Raw genomic sequence first — 14,082 nt, 5'->3', positions numbered from 1 at the left:
TAAGCACATTCTCATGTGTTACCCCACAGAGCTGAGGGTATTTGTGGAAGATGTTACTCTGGTGGTGGTGGTCCTAATTTCAATGAGCCATGAAATAGAGACTTCATCCATTTTTTTTGGCATTGATATATACTTTTTCCACCAGAGTAGGAAAAAACTCCACCCATTAAGGAGTGTAGTCGTTATTTTGTAACTCACAAAGGTGCCATTTTAGCAACAATATAGAGTCATTTACCACCTATCAATGACAGTATGTTCCGAGAAATGCGTTCTTGGGTGATTTCATCATTGTGTGAACAAGATAGAGTGTTCTTACACACTCCTAGGTGGCATAGCTCACTCCACACCCAGGCTACATGTGCAGCCTGTTATTCCTAGGCTACAAGCCTGTGTGGCATGTTACTGTTCTGAATACTGCAGATAATTGTAACACAATGTAAGTATTTGTGTATTTAAACATATCCAAATATAGGAAAGGTACAGGAAAATGCATTATAAAAGATAAAAATGGTAGACCTGTTTAGGGCACTTACGTGAATGGAGGTGCAGGGCTGGAAGTTGCTCTGGGTGAGTCAGTGAGGGCGTGGTGAGTGAAAGTGAAGGCCTGGGACCTTACTGTCCATGACTGTAAACTTCCTACACACTGTACATTTAGGTCACACTGAATTTATAAAACAACACAAGATAAATCATGCCAAAGGGAAAACAATGCCATCAGGAGCCCCAGCATTCATGAGCTGCGTGAGGGCGCTGCCGCCATGACCCGGCACACTTTCACAGCCCACTTTCTTTCATAGGTAAAAAGAGCACATACTAAAATACTGATAGAAAACAGAGTTTAGTAAATACATAAGCCAGTAACAGACTTGTTTATTTTCATTGCCATATATGTACTGTATATGATTGTGTGCATTCTACTTTTATAGGACTGGCGGCAGCAGGTCTGTTTGCACCAGCATCACCAGGCACGCGAGTAACGCATTGAGCTGTGATGTCACTAGGTAATAGGAATTTTCCAGCTCCATTATAATCTTATGCAGCCACTGTTGTATGTGTGGTCCCTTGTTGACTGAATCATCAGCTATGCAGCACATGGCTGTATTGACACCAAAAGCAAAGTTGTGGTCAGGGTCTTGGGAATGTAGTGCTAAGTGCTCCCTAGGCCGGCTGTGAGTGCGGCTTCCCCAACACGTTTCCCCTGGACTCCAGATGGTCAGCAGAGGTCACTGAATTGGTTCTTCACTGCTCTGGAGAAGGCACAAGATGGACACATAATATTATGTAGCTTTATAGGAGAAGGAAAGGCAATGTGGGAGAAATGCATACTGGGGTGGGGCAAAAGTAGGATTACAATTGTGAGTATGTGAAACAGAGTTTATTCTTTTATTGTGTAATGAACCTACTTTACCTACCCCTCTGTGTGGTCTACTTTGACCCAAACACTGTAATGCACACATGACTGGACAGAAGCTTTAGAAAAGCTTCGGTTAATCCCAGTAACATTTTAAATCTTTGCAATTAAAGCCACTAGCAGTTCTCATGGCCAGTAAAATGAGTGCCAAGCGACAGTTACCTAAGAAATAATTTATCTAAGGAGTTTATTAAAAGATTAAAGAGCCTTGGCTGGTGTAGCTCAGTGGGTTGAGTGTGGGCTGCAAACCAAAGGGTTGCTGGTTTGATTCCCAGTCAGGGCACATGCCTGGGTTGTGGGCCAGGTTTCCAATAGGGGGCATATGAGAGGCAACCACACATTGATGTTTCTCTCCCTCTTTCTAATTCCCTTCCCCTCTCTAAAAATGAATAAAATCTTTAAAAAATAAAATAAAAATATTAAAGATCTTTCAATCTAGAAGTTGGAAATACTTCCCTGGTATTTATTGACTTTCATCAAACCTATTTTTCATCTGAGTTCAGGGTGTTGATGTAATTAAGCTAAACAATGCTACAGATACTATTCTGTAGGTTTTTAAACGTACATATAAAGCAATACTTTCATATTAAATATTGCTTGTTTACTAATTAATGTATTTGACACTCCAGCATTTTAAAAAATTTGAATCTGAAGTCTTTTTTGCAAGAACAAATAAAATTTTTTCACTCTTCTGGTGCTTTGTCTTCCCCAGTGAGGAAAAGTCATTGTGTGTATCTGTGTGCATGAGAGAGAGAGAGGGAGGCTGAGATCTATGCACCACCAGGATTTAAGGCAGACATGGCAGGATTCTGTAGGATCAGGGAACCTATATTTTCAGAATCCACAAGTTAGAGAATCTTTGTTTTTTATCACTATTTGCAGCCAGAAGTCTTTGGATTATTCTGACCAGCTTAGATGCTGGAACAATTTTACAAGAGCCATGAGGTTTCTCACTGTCTGATGCAGGCATTTTCGTGACTCAGAATCCTTTTGAACCTATCTTGAAAATTAAATCTCAGAATTTAGTTGGTTCCATGATCTGGTGGATGATTTCATACATGCAATGGAATGGTACAGGTTTTTGTGCTTGGAGAATCACCTGCTTTTTAAATTGTCGCTATTGTTCTGGATTTAATATCCTATTTGAATATTAACAGTCTCCCCCCTCCTCCCTCCATTCAGACACTTTTTGCCTAAAACAGTAAATATGTGAGTTGCAATGACTTCCTATCACAAAAGTGGCCAAGACCAAGATCAAAAACATGCTTGTTTGAACTGTACTTCCTTGTAGCTATTTCCTGCTGGACTTGTCAGCATTTGCTGCCTTCTACTGGACCTGATGGTCAACAAACTTCTGCTCATGTGGATTCTTCAGCCACAAATACCTCACCATGTCATGCTGTGGTGTGTGTCTTCCAAAAGTGTTTCTTCCCTCTGTCCTTGGTACAGTCAAGCCTCCTCACAAAATTCACAGCAAACTCATCTATGATGGAAGTTGGATGGTTATGACCACTATTTCCAAATAATGACTCTGGCTCTGAGGTTTATAGCTGAAAGAAGATTTGCCCTCTTGCTATTTCTGGACATTTTCATATAAAAATGCAACTGAGACAGGGACTGAATAGAATATGAACAAAATGCCACAGTTTGTGCCCTAGGCTATTGTATGATAGCGTGACTCTCATAGAATCACACACAGTTGTGCGAGCAGTCTTCCATGGTTGCTGGGTCAGCCCAGCCCAGACTGTAATAGGAGGTTTTGATGATCCTTAAGGGCCAGAGTTGGGGAGAGGAGTGATAGTCACTGGTCGTTTCAAAATGTGAGCAGCTCTGTTAATCTGGCTGGGCTCTCCAATGGGGACCCACTGGACACATGTGGTTGTTATTTAAGTTAGTTAAAATTAAATAAAATTTAAAATGCAATTCCTCAATAAGTTTGGCCAAGGTTGAAGTGCTCAAAAACCACATGTGGCAGGTGGCTGTTGTGCTGGCTGGCATGGGCAACGCAGCATTTCCATGACTACTGAAGATGCTACTGCACAGCAGTGCTCCAGGCAGTTGTGGAAATCACAATAAGGGGCTAATGTCCATGCAAAGGTGGACCCGTTTCTGGAACTGAGAGGTTGAAACAATGTTATCACACAGGTCCACATCACTATGAGTGGCTAGGGTAGTGAATATTTTCTTTAGGAATACTGCAGTGCTAGGAAGCATGGATCATGGGGATGGGAGACGTGCTACAAGGCACGCGTGGATGGCAGGAGCCCTGAGAACAGCAACTCAGGGCTACGCAGGTGGATATGGACTTCGGAGAAGCCCAGAAGCCTCATAACAGGATCTCAGCTTGAGGAACGAGGGAGCATCTGAGTTCAGGTGAAGGAGAATCAGGAAGGGGAGGTGGGCCTGAGGGAAGGCAGGCATCTAAGAAGAGCAGAAGAGCAGTACAGGCCAGAGGCCTGGCGGAGACCACTGCTAACATTTACTGAGCACTTACGCCAGGCAACAGCCCAAATTCCCAGATTGGAATGTGTCCTTTGATCCTCCAACAACCCAATGAGAGAACAAGCAGGGGCGCAATGGAGTTAAAGGGCCCTCCATTCCATGGGTACATCCAGAGACACTATGAGGACCACCTGGTTGGTGACAGAGGTGTTCAGTCAGCACACTGGGCGCTGGGAGGATGAAAGAGGATTAAAGGAAAGTGCAGCCTTGCTGGAGGGAGCAGTCTAGGACCCAGCAGTTAGAGTCAAACAGAAAGCAGGCCCAGAAAGAGAAAAAGCTGCTTTGGACCTTGTGCAGATAAAACACGAGAAAGCCAGGACCAGAGTCCTGGGATTGGGGCTCCTAGGAGAGAGCTGCCACTTATAGATATTTATGCGGGTCAAGGTCCCTCTGACTTGTCTGACTTACACAAATCATAGGTAAAAGTATGAAGTCAGGAAAGTTTTTCTAAGCCTGACCTTTTGTTAGCTGCTAGCCTTCCAAAGTTTGGCTTGCTTTCTCACTACCAACGTCAGTACAGGCCAGTGGCTGTGGAGTGATGAAGCCTCAGAAGGCTGGGGGCAGCCGTGATGCCCCCCTGCCCAAGGTCCCCTGCCCTGCCTTGGCTGCACAGGTGGGGGGGCAGGAGAGCAGTTAGAAAGGGTGGCACTGGGGTGGATCTTCCAAGTCAGAGTAGGCAGCAGCTCCCCAGAGTTGACTATACCTGTAACACTTAGGTTTATGGAAACAATGGTCAAAATAGGACAAAAAATATCTAGTGGTTATCTCCAAAAGGTATAGTCAATGAGAAATGAGAGTAATTCTGGAGAGGCTTTGGGCAAGATGTTCTTGCTTTTAGAAAGAGATACCAAGATCGTCTGGATATTGTGTCTCATGTAATGCTGGCGTGAGTGCAGCCGTGAGGGGTTGCAGCCCGAGGATGATATTCCTTAACCGTGGTTATCAGTGAACCAGCCCTGGAGCTGTCCTGTCACTGGACTTTATTACATGAGATTCACTCACTGACTCATTCACCCACCCACCCATTCATGCACTAAATATTGAATACTGGTAAGTAGTGACAAGTGCCAAGCATTGCTCAAAGCATTTGGAATACTTTAAAGGACAAAACACACAAAGATCATTAGCCTGAATTTGCATATTGCTTCAGCCTCCTTAAACTAGGTTTATTACCTTAAAACAGAAGCATCTTAAGTCACACTCTACTGACTACATATTGGCCTCACAGGTAACTAACGAGGCTATAATTAAGCAGCATGAAATAATCAAAAGGTCGCTTCTCAGTCCTTATCTGACACATCTGCATTTGACGCTTTGGGCCTTCCCCCACCCCCACACCAAACCACAGTCCCTTGTCTTGGCTTCCACAATGCTACTCATTTCTGGTTTACATCCTATTTTTTGGCCACTTTTCAGTCTTTGAGGGTTCTTCTAACTCCCAGACCATTTAAAAATAAATTCCCAGATCTTTCAGTGCTAGAATTTCATGGGGTTTTCTTATTTTCTCATTCTACATTCTCAAGAAATATCATTAATTTATATGACTTCATGATCATTTATACACCGACAATTCCAAACCTGTTTCTCCAACCCAGAGCTTTTCTTAAGCTTCAAATATGTATATTTAGTGTTCTGCTTAGACATTTGGATATCTCAAACTCCACGTGGACAAACCATTGTGATATTTTGTGCCCTAAGCTCACTTCTCTTGGGCTCCAGCTCAGTGAATGTCCCCTGTCCGCCCAAGCCAGAATTCTGAGTACCAGCACACCTGAACCCTCTCGTCACTCCCCGTCTAAGCAGTCCCGAGGCCCTCTTGACTCCATCTTCCGTAACAGTCCAGCGCGCCTTCCCCCAACCCCACATCCCTACTGCCCTCCTTCCTGCTGCCTACCATCACGCCATCTGAACCCAGAAACAGTCTGCTAACTCATCCCCCTGATTCATGTCTTGGCCTCCCTTCAAGACTTTCTCCCGTAGGCAGAGTGATGAGACTGCAAATCTGAGCCTTTAGAAACCCTTCCAAAGCTCCTCACTGCTCCTAGGATAAAGAATAAATGCCTAATAGAGTTTTATTAGGTGACAGCCCACACAATAGACCCTGACTCCCGCTCACCTTCCGAACATTCTGGACACTCCCAGTATCCCTCTTTCTCACTTATCCTCAACATGGTGCTTCCACCTGTGTTAATCCATCCACACATAACATTCCCCGGACCTGTCCCATCTTCCGTACGATAATCCTTCTATTTCAGGCCTCCTCTAAGACACCAGTCCTTCCAGGGTGCCTTCCCTGCATCTCCAGGCATGGGTGGGCAATGCTTCCATGTGCCCCTGACCATCCTGTACCTTCTCTACCATAACTGACGAGTGCCCGAACCAGTTCTCAGGATTGAAGTGCTATTAGCCAAGGCAGCCTGGTTGTGCCTTCTGGTATCCCTGGTGGCTGGAATGGTGCCTTCAAGACAGTAGCCGTTCAACAAATAGGCAGGAGGAGAATACATTTACTGGGGAATGCTTGCTCATTTCTGTAATAATTTCATTACTTTTTCTGGCTTGGGACAGTGACTTTCTGAAAGAACACTGCTGCTTAAGAGAATTTGGATCATGAGATCCAAATAAAGAGGATTTGTTCTTTTTATTGTTTAAACCACTTTGCAGCTGCCCTACCGGGGACAGCTTGCTGTATCAAGTGCTGAGGCGCCACACAAATGATCCCATGTCACTGATGCTGGCAATAAACACTCTTTCCATTTCACACTGTTAACAAAATCACAGCTTTTAGAAGATGCTGTTTCTAGGTGAGACATCAGAAACAGCGAACAATGTGACAAAATAAGTGCCTGGTGCAGGTGGCAAAAAGCATCTCCAGTACACTTCTAGGACTTGCAGAAGTTGGCACACCTGGGATACCAGGTAAATGGGGTTTTACAAGGCTCGAGCCTACTATATTGTCTCTTTTGATACACAGAATTTTTATTTTAATATTTAAAAAATGATGACCTTTTAATTTAAGTACCAGGCTTTTTTCTCTTGAATCCTGAGAGGGGAAAATGCAGCATCTGCATAAAAGAGTTGTCCATTTCAGGGAGTTTCTGTTTGTGTTTATAATGAAAAAATAGCACTTTTTAAAATGTTGCTCTAACTTGCTTAAGGGAAAAAAGCACACCTCATTGCACTTCACTATTTGCTGGGAAATGTTATCTCTGATTCCAGGCACGTAGTGCAAAATGAAGCTGCTCACTGGCTCACAGTCAGCTTTGTCCCTCTGTGCGGCCCACCTGCTTCCCTCCTGCGGGATTATCTCTTCCCCCAGGTCTTGCCGCACCACGGCTGAAAGGACCAGGTGAGTGGCAGCAGCCTCACCGACCTCACTGTGGCGGCTGCACCTCCCAGCCTCATGCTCTAGTAGAGGGTGTGGATGTGTGTACCTTGTACGGCGATGTCATCTCAGTCCATGATAGAGAGAGGTTTCCCTGCCCTTCCCCTCCCCTCCTGATAAGTGCCATATATGTTCATGTGCATTAAACATACCCAAACTATATGAAGCAACTGGCATTGCGATGGAATTGAGGTTTCATAGGAAAACCTAGTGGTGGAAATACAGTACAATCACCTTTGTTATCGCTAAATCCTTTAAGTGCACCATGATGTTTATTTGTAGAGATGATTTGTAATAACTGCTAATAGCAATGTTTATTAAGATTCTCCGACTACCAATAGGCAACATATTACAAAGTTTCTCTGGGTTCCTAGAAATTGCACAGGACATGTGGTCTCAGCAGGGGCTTTGAAGTCCACATTCACTGGCTCTGCACTCTCAGGCAAGTCAACAGCTTCTCTGGGCTTCAGCTGCTTCCTGTCTGCACTGGAAAAATCACAGCAGTAGGCCACGTGGCCCCTTGAGATCCTTGCTAAGTCCGAGAAATAGCATCACATTTACTAATGGCCAAACAGTTCACTGTTTTCAGTATATTTTTCTCCATATCACTGTAAAGCTACTGTTTGAAAGTATTTAGAATCCATATACATAGATATGTAATATAATACATGTCCTGTCTACTTAAATAACTGGCAATGAAGTTTCATAAACCATAAAACTGTATAAATAGGGGGGTTCAGAGTTCCTGGTGTTCTCAATTTTGCCAGCAGAGGCGAATAAACTAAGTCACACAAGCATGCAGAGAGAGCCTCAGGCTTGCATTTGTTGTTCTTTCAACAAAAGTTTACTGAACACTGTGCTCCAGGCATTGGCAGAGGCACTTGAACTACCTCAGTGAACAAACTGGATGAAGATCCTGCACTGCCTGCTGGGACTTACATTTCTGTAAGGAGAGACAGATGAGAAAAAGATGATCACAATGAATAATTTATAGAGCATGTCTGGAGGTGATAAGAGATAGGGAAAAAAAGAAAACAATAGAACAAGGACACAGAACTAAGAATTTGGGGAAGAGGGTAGCAATTTAGAATCTAGTAATCCCACGGTAAGCTTCACTGAGAAGGTGGCATCTGGGCAAAGACTTGAAAAAGAAGTGAATGTGGATGGAGATCTGGGGGTGGGGGGAGGATTCTGGGAAGAGGGAATGGCCAATGCCAACCTCAAGGGCTAGAAAGCAGGGCCAGAGAGGTGCTGCAGAGAGGAAGTTACCAGCAGGTACCACCAGGCAGTTCAAGCAACTTAGGGGTTGGAGGACCAATCGTGGAGGGTTTCACAGGTTGTCATGGGAACCTGGGATTTCTCTTAAATGTGGAGCTGCTGCAGGCTCTGAGCAGGGGTGATGTGCTCTAATTTACAAGAATGTAGAGATAGGCAAATGCTATACGAAGGTTTTAATTTAAAAAAAAGACACTGAGTCAATTTAAAGAACTTAAGAGCTCATGAATTAGGTTACAATTTGTTCTGAAGTAGTAGTAGGACCAATGCCCCTGTTTCAGCTACTGATCCTTCATTTAGGTCTCCGTCCAAATATCACCTCCTCCAGAGGTTCTCCACAATTGCATTTATCTAACATCATCCCCCCCCCCCGACTCTGTAGCCTGCTGCTTTGTTTTCCTACATAGTGTTTATCACTCCTTGACACTATGTCATATGTTTGTTTAATTAGTCCCTGTAGTAACATGTAAACTCTGAAAGGTGAGGATTTTGTTCTTTTGGTTACCACTTCTGCTCGACACCTGGTAGACCACCTGTCACAGAGTGGGAGCTCAATACCAATTTGCTGAATGAATGAATGAATATCCCAGAGGTCTGGGGAACCCTTCAGTTTTAGTTCACGAACAAATAGGCCATGAGACTGAGGGATAAATAGTTAAAAATAAACTGTCCATCAAATGATAGATTATGTTCCACTGTTAGTTGGTTTAACATTTTTATATTTAGAGTGACTGTGGTTCATCTTCATGTTTACATTGTGTTCTTCATCACACTGCTGTATCCATAGTGTGGAAAACTCAGAGAAGGGGAGAAAAAGATTTTACAACTTTATGCTCTTATGTACATCATGATTAATGTAATTTAAAAATTTTTTCTTCTGTAGTTTTTCAAAGTTGGCTGCATTCTTACATGGCCTCAGTATATCCAAAGATAAAATAATTTTCTCTGATTTTTAATCTAAAGCTCCTTTTGGATTCTAAATTTATGTGGCTTTATATACAAGCCAATAAAAAACCCAAGCCATTGAGCAGCTTATGCTCTTTACCTCTAACATACTGTATTAAGTGGGGAATTCCCGTGTTATTCCCACAGAGACTAGACCTTCAAGATGACACTCCCTCGTCACCAAGCTCTCATCTTGCCTGGTTTGAATTTATTGCCCAGTTTAGGATTTTAACCTACTATGAAAAATATCAAGAATTTTGGGGAGTTCTAGCAGAATAATGAAACCTCATTAATTCTGAGTTCACCCTCCTGCCCCAAAAGGTACAAATTTCAAATCACTACAGCTTATTTTCACACTTTCTATGAATGAATGGGGTGTTATTAAGCAAAATCAATAACATAAAGAAGTTGGAAGAGAAAAGCTTGTCTACAAAAGATAAACTGCTTTCCACCATGTGGAAACATCATGCACCAAACACGGCGACTGCAGCAGAAACAGGCGGGGCTTGCAGGCGGCACTCGGCGGATGGGCCGGTGCAGGAATCACAAGTCGGTGGACAGCTGTCAGGGGCCATCCTTCTCTGGTGGACACGGTTCTGCTGCCAGGTGACGTTTGCTAACACAGGAGGTGGTGCAAAGTGAGGCATTAAGAGCCAGGCAATATGGAGTCACTGCTCCAAATCTATGAAATTTATCTTTGAAGTGAACAATTTAAAAAATGATTAGTCTCTTGGCCACTTGCTGTTCACTCAGGCTGTGGCAGTAGTTTTATTTGTTATTTCCACTAGAATCCCAGATAGAGTAAGGTGAGTGATATCACAGAAAGGGAAGAATGAATGGCAGGGAAACAACTCATTTGGAGACTGAGGGGAGGCAGCGGAGAGGCATGTAAGGAAATTAAATCAGGCCTCAGCAGGTGGGTTCTCCTTGGCCACCAACATTGGTGAAACCTTTTTGAGGGGGTTATAGATTTTCGCACCTCAGATAAAAGGGGGCAATGTTCCCTCCTAACTCCTGGGCCAACTGACCTAGAGTAAGGCATGCAAAGGGTTTTAAACGTGTAAATGATGATGATGATGATGATGATGATGATGATGATGATGATGAGACTACTATCGATAATTGTATGCTAACAATCTGAGAATTTATGGAATGATAGCTACCATTCTAACTTTACATGTTGTTATTGAATGAATTGTCATACCCCCACCCCAAAATCACATTTGAAACCCAGGCCCCTCAGGTGTGTATGTGGAGAAAAGGCCTTTAAAAGGAGGTAATTAAGGTTAAATGAAGTCATAAGCATGGACCCAAATCCAATAGGACTCAAGTTCCTATAAGAAAAGAAAGAGAAACTAGGAGTGTGTGCGCACCAAGAATGGACCAGGCAGGGACACAGTGAGAAGGTGACCATCTATAAGCCAAGGGGAGGTGCCTCCCTGGAACCAGTCTTGCTGGCACTTTGGTCTTGGACTTCCAGCCTCCAGAACTGTAAGGAAATAGATTTCTGATGTTTAAGATATCCAGTGGCTTTTGTTCTGGTAGCCCTAGCATACTAACACACATGTGTTATCTCATGTAATCCTCATTTCAAAAGATATCCATCCACACTTTCAGATAAAGAAATAGAAGCACAGAGAAGTTCAGCAACTTGGCTAAAGTTGCACAGCTAGTCAATGGTAAAAGTGGAATTGAATCCACCCAACCTGATTCCAGAGCCCATGTTCCTACCTGCTGATATTATGTAACATAAAATACCATGATTAATATCCACAGTGATACAAAATAGATGCTTTTATCAGAAAAACCTATAGCAAATAGTGAAAACCTATAGCAACAAACTTCTACATGTACTATGGGCAATGGGTGTCTAATTTTATTCCCTTTCTTCTTCTTTTCTTCCCATCGTCCAGACCACACATACTGTATCTAGCTCAAGCATTATTTAAGCCTTGGGGATCTGGCAGTAAGCCTGTGAGGTCCATGTTCCACTGTATTTTGTGTGCTAGTGAGGAAAGGCAGCTAAGAACCAGACAGAAAGAGCAGTGATAAATGCAAAGACAGAAATGAAATAGGAAGTGTGGTGACAGGTGGGGGCGAGCGTGGTCCTTTCGTCCACCACAAGTTCTTGCATGGACACCATGAAACAACTGTGGATGGGACACATCTCCCACGCAGTACCTTGGCCTCCTGTTTCTTTCTCCATGAAATGAGGCTTTTGTTCTAACAGCTGATGACTTCTCTGATTAAGTCAGGATGTAACTTAGGCAATGTTCACCTGAGCCCAAGCATTATGTATAATGAAATAATAAATGCTATAGTAAAATGCATTCTCTACTTTAGAATAGCCCTGAAGTTTTACAGTGAGAAATACAAAGGTCACAGGGGGAAAAAAAGAGGGGAAGGGATCATTTAACTGGATCTGAACAGGCTTTAGCTGTGACAGTATTATTTACCCACGTGGATGCTTGGTATATAATATTACACCTGCATACTGGTTATATAATATTTACCTGGGGGTGAATATGAAAAAGGAACTTAAATAAAGCATGAAGATTTAAGATTGATATAAGGAAAAGTTTGGGAGGTTATACAGAAAGCCAGACATTGGAGAAAATTCACAAAATTATGAATTCTTTTTCCCTGGAAAGCTTAATCAATCAAAGAAGTTGTTCTTTGGTGTGACCTTATTCAGAAGTAGAATAAACTGGCTCACTATAGGGAATCCTTGGCCCCAGGAGGCTCTGATAATTACAGAAGGTAGTTTGACATAATACAACTTCACATCCTACCCCCAGGTCCCCTGCCACTACGGCAGGGCAGAGTAGCGCTCTTCCTACCTGTTGCATTTTAAGGCAGCAATTTGTGCTAAGAGGAAATACTTGAACAGTGCCTCCAGGAATCCCCACATGGGAGTGGATGAGTGAAATATGTACCGCAGGACTAAGCACCAACTCACTTAAAAGAGGCAGAGGCAGAGAGAAGCCTGCAGGCAGAAACACAGCCTGCCTTTGTGTGTTAGAACACGCATGGGGCATGTGGAAGGCCTACAGAAACATGGTGAAGTGACTGCGTCAGAATTACAGAATCACTTCATTATCAGGATGGATCTTTAGGATCAGGATGGACCTTTAAAGAAGAATATGCGACTCACAGAATAACCTCACTCACTAAATAAAAATAGCCCTAAACAAGAATATGTGAAACAGACAATTACAAGATTGGAATCAACAGCCTGTCACTTCACTTAACGCTTTAAGTGAAGTGTTGGCCCTGGGAGAGGGGACCAAGTGCAATTCAAAATAGCAAAGCTCTTAGAAAAAAGGAGTAAAGAATATTTATTATACAGTAGAAACCACTTCATACATTTGATTTAAAAGCAGTAATTCAATAAGCCAAAGATATACAATATTCATTAGCAAACACTTGTGGACACATTCACAGAACATTTGAATCACTATAACTATTAGTATTTGAAATAGCATGTATGTATAATTATATTTTATAATTTTATCCACTTTGATTTCTCCTATTGTGGGGAAATGAATGGCCAAAAAAAAATCTGTTAGGGAAATTCTAGATGCTTGCAGATTTTTTGACATTTGTCTTGGGAACCCTGGTGTCTGAAAGAGCCTAAGCAATTATATTCACCCAGTTGTGTGTGTTCATAGAGCAGCAGGCTCACACCAGCACCTACGTCATTGCTGGAGCCACATCACTTTTCTTGGCATCCTGTGGTTTGATTCCCATGCTGAGAACAACAGGCTCCGTGCACTCCCCTCACATAACGCTAATAGCTTTATCGCTGTCTGCTGCATTCTCTTTTCTCTCCAAAATCATCTGGACCTTTAGAGCTTCAAACCCTGGTAAAGTGATGCAGAAAACTGCATCCAGCTCAGAGAAACAGGCACACAGACTCCATTGGCCCGTGAAGAGAAGGCCAGTCCCCTACCTTTGTCATAAATTTCCTTCAAAACTCCTCGTTTTATCAGCTCCTCTCTGCTTTGCCTCATTGATATTTTCCGCTCCAGGGCTACAAGCAAAACAAACAGAGAAGCAGTTGTAAAAAGGTAACAAAATGATTTTTAAAGGAATCATATTTCAATACACTGAAATGTAATGTATGGGAAAGCTTCTGTAAATTCTACTTTACTTATATTAGTTAATGACATCAGCTAACATTTTTATGATACTATGATAAGCATTTTAATCAGATATTTCATTTAATCTTCAAAACCATCTTCAAATTACCTATGGGGTAGGCATTAGTACTTCATTTTTTGTCACCCCAGTTTACGGTAGAGGAGACTAGCAGAGAGAAGCTCAGCAACCTGCAAGTTGCAAGCTCACTGAGAAGAGGAACCAGGATTGAAACCAGAAACATGACCTCTGATCTCAGTTTGACCTCTGTGTCATAGCGTGTTTTCCTAAGTGTGGCATTTTTTCATAGATGGGATTCCTTTCTTAAAGATGTAGTAAATGTAGCTCACGTCCCACTGAGGATTTTTTGCTCCCCAGCTAATACAAAAATGGTATGCAAATAGCCCCTACAGAGCTCTCTGGATGC

The 14,082-nt window shown here is 42.7% G+C and overlaps 1 protein-coding gene across 9 annotated transcripts in view; it reads right to left on the bottom strand.

Moving 5' to 3' along the window:
* Window positions 1-14,082, bottom strand: part of PHACTR1 (phosphatase and actin regulator 1) — a 537,076-nt gene that overhangs the window by 97,440 nt on the left and 425,554 nt on the right. For all 9 annotated transcript variants that reach the window (XM_045847180.1, XM_045847179.1, XM_045847177.1 and 6 more), the window contains one exon: window positions 13,468-13,548. In XM_045847180.1, coding sequence (XP_045703136.1) covers window positions 13,468-13,548 — 81 coding nt within the window. The remainder of the gene's footprint in view (window positions 1-13,467; window positions 13,549-14,082) is intronic.

This window comes from Phyllostomus hastatus, unplaced genomic scaffold, assembly GCF_019186645.2.
Source record: "Phyllostomus hastatus isolate PE091 unplaced genomic scaffold, TTU_PhHast_1.1 phas_contig_524, whole genome shotgun sequence".
NCBI classification, from domain to species: domain Eukaryota; kingdom Metazoa; phylum Chordata; class Mammalia; order Chiroptera; family Phyllostomidae; genus Phyllostomus; species Phyllostomus hastatus.
This window is presented reverse-complemented; position numbering and strand designations above follow the sequence as displayed.